We start from the raw sequence: 18,220 nt of genomic DNA on the forward strand, positions 1-18,220 counted from the left end.
TCAGAAAGCAAATGAGGATTTTAGAAGTGATGGAACACTTCTTAATAATCCAATCATTACCTCTGGTGTGCTTGAGAAGCTTGCAGAAGAAATATTCCGCTACACAGTCTATCCTACTGGGCTTCAAATTGAGCTGGTTGTAGAAGCTCTGTTAAAAAAGCATCCTTGTCTGAGGGAGCCTAGTACCTCATGTTCAGGTATGTATGGGTGGCAGCAGCATCTTAAGTATAACATGGCCAATTATCATTTTAAATTGAGAAAGATTGAAGTACCTTGTCTCGAGCTTGACATCAACTCCTTAAAAAGGAAATTACCTGGTGAGCAAACTCCTGCAAAGAACTGCAAAAGACCGAAGAGAGCAGAAGTAAACTTCCTACCCCCACATCCAAATGGAGAAAATGTTTATAGCCTTAAAATGGAGAGGCAGGAGCTTCTCGATGAGGTGAAAAAAAAGAACAACCATAAAGTCATAAAAGAAAAAATGGCAAAAACATTCTCCTATCGAAGGCTTGAGGTTGTCAGTGGTAGTCCAGCTGCTGAAGACTTCAAGGAGAGGTGGCCAGCCTTATTTTGTGAAGCTGAGGTATGTAAATGTATTCCCTTTATTAAGCCCTCTTGTTTGGCCAGAAACAATAATTTAAAAGTGTTATTTAAATATTGATCCCGTGTCATTTCAGATAAAAGAAGAATTCAGGAGATTACCTACAATTTCCCTGGAACAGAGCTTTATGAACAGGCTTGACACCTACACACCAAAAATGATTACCCTAATGAAGCTCAAGGGAGGTGTCGTGGGCACCAAGCTGAGGCCGTTCATGGACATACTGAGTCAGGTGTGTTTGTTAAATTTTGCTTGTTCACTTTTTTCAGGAATGTGGTCTGTCTCTCACACCCTACATACATATGCACATGCAGTATCAATCCTCACTCAGTAGTCACTTTTATTTATATGTTTTATGTAATTGTCTATTCCGTGTGTGGGTTTTATTTAAATGCAGACAAAATTACTATATTTTTAGAAATATTTAATTACATATATTTAATAAATTAATTGAAATATTGAATAAAACTTACCTTATAACAGTAAATACAATTTACTATTTTAAAGACTGCTGTGGGTTCATATTAAAAAAAAATATATATGTAGACTTTATCTAAATGCTTTGAATAAATATAGTTTATACATTAAATAGAATTAAGTAATATTTACTTAATATTTTAACACATTTTAAGTCATAGTAATACATAGATTTTACACGATTCTGGTAAATGGGTTTTAGTTGAAATTATAGCAATAAATTCTACTTAAACATTGTTAGTGCAAATTTTATTATGTATTATGTATTAAATTTTACATGTTATTTTTTTGAGTGTATACTCTCCTGTAATGTTATGTATTTATTATTTTTTAAGGTATATAAGGAAATACTGAATGATTTTGTACACATCTGTTTATCATATGCAGACATGATAAACATATATAACAAAATTGGTACAGCATATAATATGGTGCCTAAGACTATTGCACAGTACTGTGTGTGTGTGTGTGTGTGTGTGTGTGTGTGTGTGTGTAGCAAGACCATTTAAACACTTAAATACAAATAAAAGAATTTTAAAACAGATCCAAAAGTACACTGGAAGCCAGTGAAGGAAAGCCAAGATTGGGGTAATATGCTCTCGTCTGCCTGTACCAGTTAAAAAACGAGCTGTGGCATTTTGCACCAACTGTAAGCGAGCCATAGTGGTGTGGCTGATTCCAAAGAATAAAGCATTACAATAGTAAAGACATGAGGTTATAAAAGCATGATCAACCAATTCCAGGTCCCGCCTTGAAAAAGGCGGAAAAAGGATTTAACCACAACATTTACTTGACTATCCATTTTTTGTAAATTTGTAAATAAGGCTTTATCAAATGGGACCAAGGAGGAGAGGTCAAAGCGAGGAGATTTGCGGGAGCCATTGGGTCTAAACAACATAACTTCTGTCTTTTCCTCATTGACATTCAAGAAATTAAAAGCCAAACCATCTTTTAACATCAACAAGGCAGTCCAGAAGAAGCTTGACAGAACATGCACCACTCTGCTTTAATGGGAGGTAAACCTGACGGTCATCATCTCCAAATACAAGGAAAATAAAAGTGAACCAAGAATGAATCCCTGTGGTACCCCCCAAGGAAGGGCAGCAGAGTTGGAAGTGAAACCATCTATATTAACACAGAAGGTTCTATCAGAGAGGTAGGACCTAAACCACTGCAAGGCTGAGCCTGTAATGCCCACCCACTGTTCCAACCTGGATAAAAGAATCTCATGGACTATGATGTCAAAAGCCGCTGTTAAATCTAGAAGCACAAGTAGTATAGAGTCTCCGGAGTCGGTTGCTAAAAAAATGTTTTTAAAAATTCTTAAAAGAGCAGACTCAGTGCTGTGGTGAGTTTTAAACCCAGACTGGTTAACACTTCCAAAATTGCCTGTTCATCAAGGAAGGGCTGCAGTTGCAAATAGACAAGTTTGGCCAAAACTTGGAGATAGGCCTAAAATTTGACAAAACAGAAGTATCCAGGCCAGACTTTTTTTAGCAAGGGTTGCACCACAGCATGTTTAAAATTTTTCGCCATCACACTAGAAATTAAACTGCTATTGGTAATAGCAAGAATAAAAGAACCCAAAGTGGGGAAAACTTCCTTAACAAAATTAGGAGGGGTAACATCAAAATACATTCGTATTACTCAAAATACTCGAACACATTCATACAAGGTCTTAAAATTGGTGGGTCGCTAACAGATGGTAAAATAAGGGACCTGATGTGTATGACATTATCCTTAAAATAGTGAAGACATTATCACAGGTTTCCATGGAAGCCTTCAGAGGGACAGGTTCCTGAGCATTAAGAACAGAGTTTAATGTGTTAAAAAGAACACAATTCATTTTGTTCTAGCGGCTTTCACAGCTTTTTTGATAATAACACCAGCTTCCTCTTCACATTTCCAAAGACACCTCTAACCTGTCTTTTTTTTACCTCCGTTCAACTCTCCTGCATTCCCTTCTAACAGCATGGGTATCATCATTTAGCCATGGCTCTGATTCAGCCTTAGATCGTCTGATTTTTAAGGGAGCTGCTGAATCCAATGTGATTTGACAGGCAGAATCAAACTGGAATATTAGCTCCTCAGTGCTAAGCGACGCTGAGGATTATAAATCCCAATCGCAAGTGAAAATTGCAGAGAAATAAGTGGCGGAGGTGGGATTAAAGATACGGCGATGCCGAACCGAATCACACGATTTAGCAGGTTGAGAGAAAGTTACAAAATCAAATAAAACAGGAATATGGTCTGAAAACACAGCATCCCTAATTTCCACATTGAGGACAGATAAGCCACAAAACAGTACAAAATCCAATGTGTGCCCACATTTCTCAGTGGGACCATTGACAGACTGAATAAAGTTAAAAGAATCCACTAAATCTAAAAAAGTCCTTACCAGAAGCTTATCAGGACAGCAAACATGAATATTAAAATCCCCAACAATTACCACTTGATCATATCTAGGCATAAACTCAGCCAAGAAATCAGCAAAGTCATTTAAGAAGTCCTTATTGTACTTTGGCGGCCGGTAGACTACAGCACAGAGCAGCGCAGGAGAATGTGCCAGCTCAAAAAGGCTTATTTCAAAGCTGGGAAAAAAGACCAGGAGAAACAACTGTTTACAGACAAACTTTGATTTAAAAACAGTCGCTAGACCACCCCTACAACCGGAGGACCGCAGAGAATTTAAATACCGGCAATCATACGGCAGGAGTTCAGAGATCACGCTGGACTCACCAGGAGACAGGCAGGTTTCAGTCACACAAAGAAAATCCAATTCCTGTGAGGTAAAAACTCCTTTAAGATAAAATTTTTATTTATCACGGATCTGCTGTTTACCAGACACATCCTGATGGGAGCCGGAGCTGATACAGCAGTAGTGAGGGATGCGCGCGCCAGAGGCCGCAGATTCTGGAGATTCACTCCATGCTGGCGCAGGTAGAGTGGGCGGGGTCGCGGTGTTTTACTCCACTGATCCGAGCCAGAAACAGGCACCAACCAGGAGCTGACATTATCACAAAACCGCCAGGAAACAGAGAGGCGAGTACTTGATCCATGTTTAGCCAGAAAAGCCTTTGAGGACCCAGTCAAACCAGCCTTCAATTTCACTAATCACCTGCCGCGTTTACCTTGGCGTCTGTGACACTTTTTTCGGCGAGGTAAGCGTGGGGCCCAGTAGAAGAAAGCCGGTATCCCCGATAACAGTGGCGGGAGAGAATCACGTACTTCATTGTCAAATTGCCCCCAATCCACTGCAGACCAATGAAGATTCAGTAGTGATTGGAGATCATACACCAGTAGTGAGAAGATACTGTATTTTGTGAAGCAAATAAAAGTAATAATAAAAACACGAGTAAGACAGACGACAGACCACAAACACTGGCGCCATCTTTGATGATATGATGTGGTGGAAAGGACTGACAATTAAGGTATGTTACTTAGTTATTAAAGTCCAAATGTCTGGTTCCTCTCAAGGGAGTTGCCATCTCAGGGAGTTTTTTCTTGCCACTGTCGCCCTCAGCTTGCTACACAGGGACTAGCTAATAATTTTGATTTATACACATTTTTCAAATTTCATACAAATTTCCAGAATTTTCTTTTGATTGTGTAAAGCTATTTTGCGACAATGACAATTGTTTAAAGGGATATACAAATAAAATTAAGTTGAATTGAATGTTTTGGTGAATTAGGGACTATTAATAATGGAGAAATATTCAAGTAAGAAAAAGCTACTCAAGGAATTTTGTGGTGGATAATGAAAAGTGAGTCCATTATCCTTTTCATGTATTATAAATGAATGTGGAGGTAGAGAATGGATGTTCTCAGTTTGCGGATAATGTGGCGATCTGGAAAAATCTGAACTTTATAGGCAAAAAAATGCAGGAAGCATTGGATTGGTATTTAAATTTAAATTTATCAGATGCAGAACATTTTTTTAGAAGGAATTTAGCTGAGAAAAATCACAACATGTACAAGGTTGCTAATACAATAGAATTGAAATGGAGGTGTTCCGTGTATAAGTTATACAGTGTAAATTACAGCTGAGTCCAGTTATTCCTCATCGGTGTAAAACATTAGCAACATTAAAAGTAGTATGGTACATCCTGACATGTGTTGGCAGGAATTTAGAGAGAATGTTTAGATCAGATTGTTTAATCCCATGCAGTGTTCTGGTTGAGGGCCCAAATAGCCTGCGGGAGGAAGGTTTTCCTTAGTTCTCTGTGTTGGACTTCAGGGAGTAGAAATGCTTTTCCTGACCGCAACAGAGAGAACAGTCCATTGTTAGGGTGGCTGAGGTCTTTCACCATATTTCTGACCTTGGTCCAGCACCATTTGAGGTTTTAGATTAAGTGTATGGAAAAGATCACTGTCAAAAATATTTGTGCATAAAAAATGATTTGTGTGTGATTCTGTCTTTTGTCTGAGTTGGATTCCAAAATCTACAGGCCACGACCACTTATAGATACGAGATTTTGTGTGTTTGTAGAATTCGTGGGCGTAAATTCCATAGAGTGCAGGTCATGGAGCTCGGTGCAGATTATGCTCTCAGCTGATTAGCTTTGTGTGTCAGATGTTACTAAACCAGGTTGTGATGTTTCCCATCAGGATGCTCTGATTCTGAAATTATGAAGCATATTTTGAAGCATATTTGACTCTGAAGCATATTTTTATTATGAATTAATTACTTGTTGTCCTGCTTGGATAAGCCTCCAGGGATAGGCACCAGGTCCCATTGACATTGAAAAAAATTAAATAAAACGAATTTTTTAATATTTCCATTTAATTTTTTAAGTGTAAAATCAATCTGGGCCAGAACAATTTCACTTTTACTATATAGTTGGGTACCTGCTGTGTATTGTATAGTTTATATTTGCCTGGCCAGAATGGTTTAGGCCACCAGAATAACGTTTTATTGTTAACTGCGCAGCTTTCGCCAAGGTGAACACTCCCGTTAGTAACGAGGCTAATAAGGAGCTAACTTCAGCCGCAGAGTGAGACGCTGCGCAATAAGAAGCCAAACGAATCGGAAGCTGCGAATAAGGAGCTAACTTCAGCCTCGTGCTGTTCGTGCTGTTCGTGCTGTGTGATGTCTCTAATCGCCACTACATTAAGATGTTACTGAATTAAAACTGTACGCTTGCTGTGTCTGGGGTAAGTTTTTCATTAATGGTTCGGTACAAAACCATTTTCCAAACATTAGTTTTTCAGCATGAAATTAAATGTTAGCTTAAAATGTGCGTATGTAAGTAAAGAAAGCATTTTGTTGTGTAAGAGATCACTTTGCTCACAATAAACAAAATGAAAGCTGCGGAGATTTGTGGTACAAATTTGGATTATGTGGTACATTTGTGGTTAAAACCGACACCTAGAAAAATAATGTAAAAAATGGGGTTGGGAAATAATTGATAAAGGTAAGTACTGGTGTAAATGCAGCAAAGTAGCTATATAGAGTAACTGGAGAAGTTATTAGAGTAACAGGAGACAGTATTTCTTCTTCTTGTTCTGGATTATTTTTTAATAATCCATAATTTTTTTTATCAGGTTAAGATTTGAAAATTAAGATTTATGGTGTTTTTTTTTTGTTTGTTTTTTTAGTTTTCTTTATCTAATGTACATGATCTCTTGTTTGTTGTACTTGACTGTTCATATAGACACTCAGTAACGCTACAGTTCATAGCAAATATGTATAGCAGACCCATGAGTAGTTAATGTTTTTTAGCTTCACAGGTCTACAGGTGAGAGGTGACCTGTGTTCAGTGCAGAACTGTTTTTATAGATATGAGAAGAGAAGGAATGTGTGTAAACAGCTACCTGGTGATCAGTTTGAATGAAACGGGTACATATTGTAGCGTTTTTATCGCCGGAAAGGATGGTGGAGAGACGAGTGAGCACATTCACTCGAGAACCTATCTCCCAATGAACCGGAGCACATTTCACACGTCACACACCCACACACACAAACAGGGCCGAAGCCACTAACCCAAACACCCTTCCCCATCATGGTGAACACACCGACATCCCCGCAAGGCATGCCGGTCATCAGCCGCCGCCCCGCCCACGCCACAATATATTCCCTGTGACGTGTGTATGGTGAGATCTCACTGCTTTAATTAAGGTCTTGGCTCCACAGTGGTGGAATGAGATTCTCCCTCTGTCCAAATGGGCAGTACATGTCCAAAGATTTGTTGTTATTGTCTTATTGTTTATTATTATTATTTAATTATTTTAACTGTAAGATCTAGTCTCTTAGGTTTTTCCAGTTCAAAACATGCAAACAGATAAAGACATAAAATACAATTTATTTGTAAACAGTTGAACCTAAATATCCAGGGTGTAAAGTGCCTTTATCTGCAAAGACTGCAAGACATTGACAACTTAAATAGAACTTGCCTGACAAAGTGAAGCAAGCTAAAGGATCTCTAAAAGCATCCCAAAGAAATAAATATGCATCATTGCCCAAACTATACTAATGAATTATTGGGGTATAAAACCCGGCTTTTCAGTTTCATTGTAAATCCATACATGTTTAGGGGTTGGACAATGAAACTGAAACGCCTGGTTTTAGACCACAATAATTTTTATATTATTAAATATTTAGATCTGGTGACTGTGAAGACCATGGGAGATATATCAAACCATTGTCACCAGTCTTGCTGTGTGTACTGGTGCATTATCATCCTGATAAACGGCACTGCCTTCAGGATACAATGTTTGAACTATTGGAGGCACATGGTCCTCGAGAATGGTTTGGTAGTCCTTGGCAGTGACGCGCCCATTTAGCACAAGTTTGAGCCTAGGAAATCCATGATATTGCAGCCCAAACCATCACTGATCCGCCCCCAGACAACTAGCAACCATGTTCTGCTAATTCTTTTTGATGTCATGTAACATGTAGTTAATGTTACATAGATCAGGCCACACCCCCTCTGATTGCCCCTCAGATCAACAAATAATACTTTTGTCAGTTGGGCATGAGAGGAATGGTAGAGAGAAACTTCTCCTATGGTTGGCCAATCTACCTTCACAATCACACCAAGAGACTGCCTTTTAAAGGTCCTTCAAATAACACAAGTACTAAGACAGCATTATCTGAAGAAATGAAGACCCAGTGCTCAAGTTGTGGAAAGTTTATTAACACAAGTAATATGAAAAGACACCAGCGTACTCACACTGGGGAGAAGCTGTATCCTTGCTTACAGTGTGGGAAATGTTTTACTGGGTCTAATGACCTACAAACACACCAGCGCATTCACACAGGAGAGAAGCCTTATCAGTGCTCACAGTGTGGAAAGAGTTTTACTAGGGCTAGTCATCTCCAATTACACCAGCGAATTCACTCTGGAGAGAAGCCGTATCCCTGTGTACAGTGTGGGAAGAGTTTTACCACTTCTAGTTCTCTCCAAACACATCAGCGCATTCACACTGGAGAGAAGCCGTATACCTGCTCACAGTGCGGGAAGAGATTTACCAGTGCTAGTGACCTACGAACACACCAGCGCATTCACACAGGAGAGAAGCCGTATCAGTGCTCACAGTGTGAGAAGAGTTTTAACACTTTTCGTTGTCTCCAAATACACCAGCACATTCACACTGGGCAGAAACCATATCTCTGCTTACAGTGTGGAAAGAGTTTTACCACTTTCAGTTCTCTCCAAACACACCTGCGCATTCACACAGGAGAGAAGCCGTATCAGTGCTCACAGTGTGGAAAGAGTTTTACTACTGCTAGTAGTCTCCAAACACACCATCGCGTTCACACTGGAGAGAAGCCATATCACTGCTTACAGTGTGGGAAGAGTTTTACGACTGCTAGCTGTCTCCAAACACACCGGCGCGTTCACACTGGAGAGAAGCCGTATCACTGCTCACGGTGTGGGAAGAGTTTTACTACTGCTAGCTATCTTCAGAAACACCGGCGCATCCACACAGGAGAGAAGCCGAATCCATGCTTGCAGTGTGGGAAGAGTTTTAATAATAATTATTATTATATAATAATAATAATAATAATTATTATTATTATTATTATTAAAAAATTATAATTATATAATTATTCTCTCCAAAAACATCATGTTCACACAAAAGAGAAGCCATAACCATCCAAGTGCCTGCTTAGTGGTGAAAAACGCTACAATATATTTATAAATTGGATTTTATATTTTGCATTAATGCCATTGATTCCCATTAATGTCTCCTATCCAGTTTGCATTTCTGTTTATTACTTGTGATGTTTTTACCAGTTTGTTGCCAATGTTGATTGCTTTCAAACCGCTGTGATCATTGATTTTGTACATGGATTTCCTATTTGTTACCTCCTTGTTGTTTCCCATATATATCCTCACAAACATCTTGTTTAAATAATGTGTATAATTTTCACCTGTTAAAAGATTTAGGCTAAGAATACAAACTTTAAAAGTATGTTATGTTATGTGTTCTGGTTTTAAAAACGGGTATTGTCCATGTCTCAGTTTCAGTTTTAATTTCTTGCAGTTATGTTAAAGGCAATTTTTCTTTGGTTATGGTTAGACCTAGAATTCTTTGCTGTTGCCAATCTACATTGCTTTTGTTTTAGCTCGGTTTAACCTGCCCCCAGAGGTCCTTTAATAATAATTTTAAAATGTACATTTATAGAGTCATGTTCTTTTTGCCATCAGCATATGCTAATATCTTTATGCTTTTATCAAGTGTAGACTGTGCACATTTAAATTTTGTGGCAGATTTTATTTTGTATAAAACAGGCAAATACCATGACGTATGGCAATGAAGTGCTGCACTTGCAAAAAAAAAAAAAGTGGGCAGTCTTGCTTTACACTCTATTTTTCTCAAATTTATCGGTCAGGATAATATAATCATTATTATTGTGTTGAAGCATTTCAGAGAACTGATGTGCACCATCCTGGTTACAGGTATTCTCTTTAGATAAAATTTAGGCCTTTTTTTTTTTTGGTTAAGTCCGATGATATAAGAGAACTAAAACAAAGACAAAGAGTTCTCTATGTCCAAAGTTGTTCGATATATATTGTGGCGTGGGCGGGGCGGCGGCTGACGACCAGCATGCTTTGCGGGAATGTCGGTGTGTTCACCATGATGGGGAAAGGTGTTTGGGTTAGTGGCTTCGGCCCTGTTTGTGTGTGTGGGTGTGTGACGTGTGAAATGTGCTCCAGTTCAGGCTGATGCTGAATTGTATGTAGGCTCCTGAGTGAAGGTGCTGTTCATGCTATACATGCTGAGTACCTAATAAAGTACTCCCAGCCATTGCATTGGGCAGCAAATAAGCTCACTCGTCTCTCCAGCATTCTTTCCAGCGTAAAAACGCTACATTGGTGTCAGAAGTGGGATGGAGGATAACGGGTTCGAGCACACAACGGAGGACCTTCTGAAAATTCAAGCGGGCCGCCGAGAAGCGGAGCGACTACTCGCGCAGAAGAAGCGCTTTCCCGACGGCGCTAAAGCGAGCACACTACGTCAACCAACGCGGAGCGGCGAGGTGAAAATCCTGGCATTGGAGCTCAGGGCGGAGGCGGACGTTGCGCTGGCGCCAGCTACAGCGAGAGGCGACGGCGCGGGTGACCGTAAGCAGGCGCTGCGCGAGGCCGAGCGCGCTGGGCCCATAATGGCGGCACATCACGGCGAAAGAGCCGAGCGACCGCCCGCAGCTCAGTGGCGCTCGGTAGGTGAACCTAGCCGGGGACAGGGCTACCCGTCGCGGCTAGGCCTCGACACCGCTTCCGAGATTCCGCGACGATGCCGAGGCCAGGGACCGCCGGACTACCGCTGCAACGTTCTCAGGCCTGAAGGACAGCGTACACCAGCAGCCGCTAAACTACCGCCGGGAGGGCGCTTGGTAAGCCGCGCTGGGCTCTACATCGACTGTGTGCTGAATGGCGTCTTACTGCGGGCGCTTGTGGACACTGGCTCCACTGTTTCGCTGCTGCGCTCTGGATTACTGGGGCAAAGCAAGCGTGTTCGCCGACGGCCTGATCCTGCCTTCAGCATCCGCACCGTTGCTGGGGGCTGCGTCAAGGTACGGGCGTGTCGCACAGCGCGAGTCCAGGTGGGTGGCCGAACTTATTCCCACGGGTTCGTTGTGGGGAATGTCGAGGAGGACTGCATTTTGGGGTTGGACATTCTGGAGAGATGGGGTGCGGTGCTGAATTTGGCTAGCAGAACTCTGCGTGGTAACTTCGGGGTAGCCAGGTTGCTCGGACCCAAACCACAGCCGGACAGGTTAGCAGCACACACCCGGGGGGCGGGACTTCCGGTAGCAGACCGAGCGGGAAATCTGCGCGCTAACACCGGCGCTTTACCTCGCCGGCCGGGCAGCAAAGCGCGTGGCCGGTACTGCGAGCAAGTGGAGCGCCGTGTCGATGTAGAACCCTCGACGCAGGACGTTCCCCCCGTGCAGTCCTCCAGGTCCTCCGGTGGTGATCAGCCGTCCAAGCCAGCATGCAGCCGTCTTACTGCGTCACCCAGAGCGTCACCCGCAGTCGCTCCGTCGGTCTCGCCGGTCTCACAGCTGAACTGTGAACCGCTCATCGCCAGGCAGGAGGGCCCCACCCAGCGCTCGCGGGCACCGCTGCAAGACTTTCGGGTGGGGGCACCTATGGGGCGAATGGGCGAGGACACTCACAGCCAGGGTCGAGATTTTGCTGCTGGCGAGCAGGTGTGGGTGTGTTCCTCCGGAAGGAGAAGGAGGGGGCTCTCGGCCGGGCGTGTGTCTCACTGGGTGGGCCCCTGTACGGTAATAGCTCGGCTCTCCGATGTCATCTACCGGGTGCGGTTGGCGGGGCGGGCACGAGTTTTGCTCCACAGGGACCGTCTTGCGCCTTGCCAGCCGCACGCCGGGGAAACATTGAACTCTGTGGAGGCCGGACCGCCTCAGGACTACGTTTGCGTTCATCCCTCACCTGCCAAAGGACGCCAGCGTTCCCACCGCCAGCGCCGACCGCCTCCACGCTTCCGAAACAAAGTTCTTCATGGTGATCAGGGACGGTCACAGCTCGGGTGGGGGCAGTGTGGCGTGGGCGCGGCGGCGGCTGACGACCAGCATGCTTTGCGGGAATGTCGGTGTGTTCACCATGATGGGGAAAGGTGTTTGGGTTAGTGGCTTCGGCCCTGTTTGTGTGTGTAGGTGTGTGACGTGTGAAATGTGCTCCAGTTCAGGCTGACGCTGAATTGGATGTAGGCTCCTGAGTGAAGGTGCTGTTCATGCTATACATGCTGAGTGCCTAATAAAGTACTCCCAGCCATTGCATTGGGCAGCAAATAAGCTCACTCGTCTCTCCAGCATTCTTTCCGGCGTAAAAACGCTACAATATGTTCACTTTATAGGGCGTTTGTTCTATTTCATTAAGTTTATTCATAGCATCATTCATTCGGTTTGCAATCGCTCTTACAAAGATTTCGTGATCAATATTTATAAGATTAATTTGTCTTCAATTATCTAGTTCAAAACGGTCTCCTTTTTTGTAATTTAGCGTGATCATGCTCTGGTACATAAAATTATTTACAATTCCATGTAGTAAACCTTCATTAAAATAATCATTTAATCATAATTTCCTAAAAAAAGTTTCTCATATTATTCTCATACTGTATAATTATACTGGTGATGATTTCCTTTAGTGTTATTCTTTCCCTATGACTTAAAAAAAGATTATTACAAACATTGTTTGAAGACCAGCTTGTAGTTGGATGTGTAAAAGTTGCTAATTGTTTATCCTTGTTAATTCGGTTTTAATTCTGTATTTGTGATCACTATTGTCAATTAGTTTATTCTGTTTGCTCTGAATTTCAATGTACTTAGATACAAGTTTTTTTTTAATGTTTTTTTTTGTTGGCTGAATGACTTCTACTTTTGTTTTACGTGAAACGTTATTTGTCTTTATAAACATCCCACAACTTAGCATGTGTCCTTATAATATGGTGAGTTTTTAGTGTGTGTAATTTTTTTGTTTACTTCGCTGGAGTACCCATTTTTTTTTTTTAAGTGTAAGTCAGTTTTCAATACTTTTTTTGATAGTTTTTGTGCAAGTTTAGTAACAACAAAAACAGTTAAGTAATCAGATTCTGCGAGATACTTTGTTCTGTAATACAGTACTTTTACCCGGTCTGACACACAAATGAAGTCTATTCGTGTTGGAGTAGACACGTGTAGAACCTGTCATTTGAAACCTTTTCTCTAAAAGTGTCATGTTCTGCATAAGTTTCCTAATATTTAACCATCTTTATATATTTTTTTAACTATCCGGAAATTTATCAGTGGTATGTGTTACTGTGTTGAAGTCACTGCACAGGATAGTGTGGGATCTGATGCATAGGAGCTTGTAAAGTTTGTTAAAGAGTCCTTTCCTTCCTGTTCTTTTAGAATTAGAGTGTAGATATTTAAAAAAAATAGTTCCTGGTTTTTATAAAAACAATTAACAACAAGCAATCTACTCTGTACAATTTCTCTGATGTGATTTCTACAAGGTTTTTAAAAAAGATACCTTCTCCATCAGCTTGATCATCATACCACATTGAAAACATATATTTTCCCTGTTACTCTTCGTTCTTGAGTGCATATCACATTTTGTGTTTTAATAATATAGACAGTTTGACATTTCTATTTTTTTTTTTAAAGCTTGAATTCCACAAATGTTTATAAATATGACATGAATAGACACTGGTTAGTATGCTAAAAGTAGTTTTTGAATGGTCACTTGCCTGTGGGGAGTCTCTCTCCTGTCTGTTATTTATCATATCATCAGTTTTGGTATCTTTTATCTGCTTGTTTTTGTTTCATCTGCATTGATCTGTCCCGTTCTGAGATATTGGATTTAGGTGTGGTGTTCCTCTTGGGTGCTTAGTCTGCTGTTTTCTGGAAAGTCGTTGAGTCTGAACTGCTGTTAGTGTCACTGCTAGAACTGGAGGTACTCCCTGATGTTGATTATTTATTGTTGCCGTTCTCTTGGGAATTTTCCTCCTAACAGTTTGTACATTGTGCAAGTTTTCCTGCATGAATGTCTTCATGTTTTGTTTTGTTTTTTCTCTCCTCTCTCTCCTACTTTATCTGCTGGCCTCTGTGCAGGCTCCTCCTGTGATCTGCAGGTTTCATTGGCTTGTTGGTTTCTATTTTTTTAATTTGTTATTGTAGGAAGTTGGGCACTGGAAATAGTTATGTCCTTTTTAAAAAAAAATTTCTAGACATGGATTACACAGTTCTGTGTTGTTACACTCTTTTCCTTTGTGACCAAGCATTCCACGTTTCCAGCACTTGATTTCTGTGCAGTTATTAGCCTGGTGGTTGTGACTTGCAGATAAAACAGCATTGTATTTGTCCTTCAAGATTCATCCATGGGTTAAAGACTTAATTAATCCCAGAGGGAAATTGCTTTAGTCCTGGGTATGAGATTTTACTATTGTATGGTCCCTTTGCTATCGACTTTGGTACTTGAGCAAGCGATCCATCTGAAGACAGGTTGTATGATTTCACAGAATCTGGAGAGGCATTGTTCTACATTAGCGTCCATTACTCTGCCAGTCTAGAAACTATTGATATATTTGATATCAATAGTCAATCGGTGTTGCGCTTACCTTTCAATTTTTCCAAAACTCCTTTCCACTTGTGTTAAAAATTGATTAAAATCTTTAGACAACTTGTTCATTGGTAAAGTATATTTCAAGTGTATATATCTTTGTTGGATAAAGCAATATAATAGCCCACTTTAAGAGCTGTGATCCATTGGCTGTGAAAGATGTTAACTCCTACCTTGTTCCAACAAATGAAGTTTGGCCCAGTGCCTCACTATATTTGGCAGAAAGTTGCTTAAAGACACCATGTTTAAGAGACTTTTGGCATGTGGGGACATCTGCTTTAAAAATGTCTGTTTATATTTTTTATATAGATTTTTAAGAAAAAGACACAAAATACTAAAATTGTTTGTTATATTAAGTAAAATATCTGAGTCAATTTTTATTGACTTATTGGCTTTAAAGAGCTAAAGTAGTTTGAGAGAGAGGGGGTTGTAGGATAGCCTTCAGGGACCGCTGGCCTTTCCCTGGTAGCATAATTCCTCCGTTCCCGCCCTTGCAATTTTTACAACAAACTTGATTAAGTTTCACAAAATTGTTACAGTCTTACATATACAATCATATAGCCACGGTATTCATTTACAAAGTTCAGAAAATTCATATTACAGACAAAATCTCTAAAACAATGTTACAATCATATCTCTATACCTACAAGTGTTTTGCATTAAATTTTCAAAATACTCCACAGGGACTTCCTGTGTGCTCTTTTGTTTTTTATGATGTGCTTCACAACAGTTTCAGCAGAGATTTGACACTGATGAAGTACCACCACATTGGAAATTCCATACAAAATCACTTTTTCATTTTTTTATGTCTAATCCATTTTTTCTCTTTTACTTGATGCCAAATCTCTTTTGAACTTAATCAGTGTATCAGGAGATTTATTGGTTTATTGGTGACATTGCTCTACAGGACATTCTTTAGTTTTGACGTAGCAACTCCACTTAACTACAGATTTTAATGCCAATCTACCTACACTATTCAGCCACATATCACATATTTTTAAAAATATCTTTTGAATTAATGTTTCAGAAATGCTGCTCGCTATCATTTATTGATAAATGATTGTACTTGACAATGACCCATGTTCAAAATTGGACATGTTCATAAATTTTTTGTATATTGTTTTGTTGGAGAGATTAAGCTGATCTTAATGTAATTAACTACATTTTTTAATAAAATATCATAAAGGGGTTTGTAAAATTTGCTGTTATATTGTTCCCTAGTTCAATTGCAGCATATTTTCTGGAATCTTTAGATATATTTTTTCTTTTATATTTATTGGTGGGGCAGGGTTACTGGCTTATCACACTACTTCAGTTTAGTCAGCTTTTAAGTTGGCTCCAGAAATTTCTTCATGTTTTAAATAGTTTAGTAGGTGCATTTAGTTAAAATTCATTATTTATAAATAGAGTCACATCATGCAAAAACAATTATTTTTATAATTTTACCTTTGTAGAATTTTGCTGAAAGACCATTAGTACCGGAACTACTACCATCGTTAAATTGGGTTATGTCTTTGAGAATCTTATCGGTGGGCTTTTCTTGTAGATGTAAATTAGCATCTTGACAATTTTTTTCTAATTATTTCTCTTTTCTCTTTTACATTTTCTATAATATTTCCTTCATCATCTTTCCTTCTTCTAAATTTCTTCTTTCTTTTCATTTGGAAAATTTTGTCCTAAAAGCATCTTTCATATCACAGGTATTATAGACATTTGCAAGAATGTTTTCTTCTCTTGGTATGTAAGAGCTTATGCCATCCCCCTGCATCCCCCGTCAAATCAAATACTAGGGATTATTTCTTTAAATAAAATTATTTTAATTCAAATGGAAAATATACCAACTGTCTGCACAATCTTCACAGATAGAAAAAAAGGTGTCTCCATTCGTCCATATTTATTTCACTTTATTAATGTCTGTTTTGTTTGCAATTCTTAATTCTTGGGCAGCAATAATGTCAAAAAAAAAATTCTTAAAGATAGCAGACCATTTCTGGTCTCTATTTTTGCTGATTTTATCCCTATTTCATTAATAGACAAGACGCTTAAAGGTATTAGGATAAAAAAAGGAAAGCAAATAATTCTAAAGCTAATCATAACAATGAGCAAATTGTTTCCCAGGCTTCTTAGTCATTTTAGTCTCAGATGTTCTGTCCGTTTTTTTGAATGTTTAATTGATGCGTCATGTCATTTCATTTCACTTAAATAAACCAAATTCTTATTGAGATATCAATAGTATCAAATAGCATCAAATAGTATTTTCTCAGCTGAGCTGGTGATGGTAGTTGTGTCTTTGGTTTTCTCAGTATGTCCAATAGTGATGTGTAGTTTTACACAGTAAGGACCATGTGTCAAAAAGGGGATGGTCGATAGTATGTGCATTTGTGCTACTAATAACATAGGGAAAGGAATGAAAATGAGCCAGAGCACACTGACCAGAGCCTGAAGCAGCTTTATAGACTTGCTCTTTAAAGTCCTGGGGCCTGATGTATAAACGTTGCGTACACCCAAAATGGGCATAGAAATATGCGTACGCATTTTTCCACGCACATATTGGGATTTATAAAAAATAAACTTGGCATAAATATGTGCGCCCCGTAAGGATGCTCTTGACCGTGCATACGAACTCTTTTGGAAGAGTATGTGTTTTGGCGACACCAACTCGCCCAAATAGCAATAACTATTTAAAATGAAAAACTTCTAAATTATCCTATTACATTACCCAATTAATCAAATTGCATCAACCTGAATTATCATTGTCAGCATTCTTAACCAGGTGCAAATACTTTGAATTTACTATTTTTTTTAATGAATGGGCTATAAAAAGGTATGTGCGTATATATAACATATCATCATAATGGATGCTCTAGCGCTGTTAGAAGACCTTGCTAATGACGCTTTACGGAGGGAGCGTGTTTTCAGAGACCGTGAAGATTTCCTTGCTCATGATGATGATTGGCTCATGAGCCGATTTCGATTCCCAAGAGCCATCCTCTTGGAATTGTGCTCTGAATTACGGCCAGTATTGGAAGGACCCTCGCGGAGAAACCACGCGCTGTGTGTTCCTGTACAAGTATTGACCACATTAGGCCACTTGGCCACTGGTACTTTCCAGCGAGAGTTGGCAGACCGATCGGGTATGTCGCAGTCATCCCTGAGCCGTGTCATGCCATATGTAGGGGATGTCATAGTGGGGATGGCACCCCGATACATCCGTTTTCCTTACACGCAAGCTGAACATCAAAATGCAATTTGCAGCAATCGCCGGTTTTCCCAATGTAATCGGTGCTATTGACTGCACTCATGTTGCAATAAAGGCACCATCTGAGAATAATTTTGCTTTTGTTAACCGAAAACATTTTCATTCTTTGAACGTGCAGATCGTATGTGATGCGCATATGTCTCTGACAAATGTAGTTGCGAGATGGCCTGGGTCAACTCATGATTCCTACATTTTGTCCAACAGCAGTGTAGGGAACAGACTGCAAACAGGAGCTGTGCGTGATGGATGGCTTCTTGGTAAGTCGGCAGGAATGCGCATGTAATTGTAATTGAGTAATGATGCAAATGT

General features: G+C 40.0%; 1 protein-coding gene across 1 annotated transcript in view; it reads left to right on the plus strand.

Annotated features, from left to right (window-relative positions):
• The window catches only part of LOC128516117 (zinc finger protein 850-like), a 196,696-nt gene that overhangs the window by 165,401 nt on the left and 13,075 nt on the right, over positions 1–18,220 (plus strand). The window contains exon 3 of the mRNA XM_053490420.1: positions 8,326–9,037. Coding sequence (XP_053346395.1) covers positions 8,326–9,037 — 712 coding nt within the window. The remainder of the gene's footprint in view (positions 1–8,325; positions 9,038–18,220) is intronic.

This window comes from Clarias gariepinus, chromosome 28 (genome assembly GCF_024256425.1).
Source record: "Clarias gariepinus isolate MV-2021 ecotype Netherlands chromosome 28, CGAR_prim_01v2, whole genome shotgun sequence".
In the NCBI taxonomy this organism is placed as follows: Eukaryota; Metazoa; Chordata; class Actinopteri; order Siluriformes; family Clariidae; genus Clarias; species Clarias gariepinus.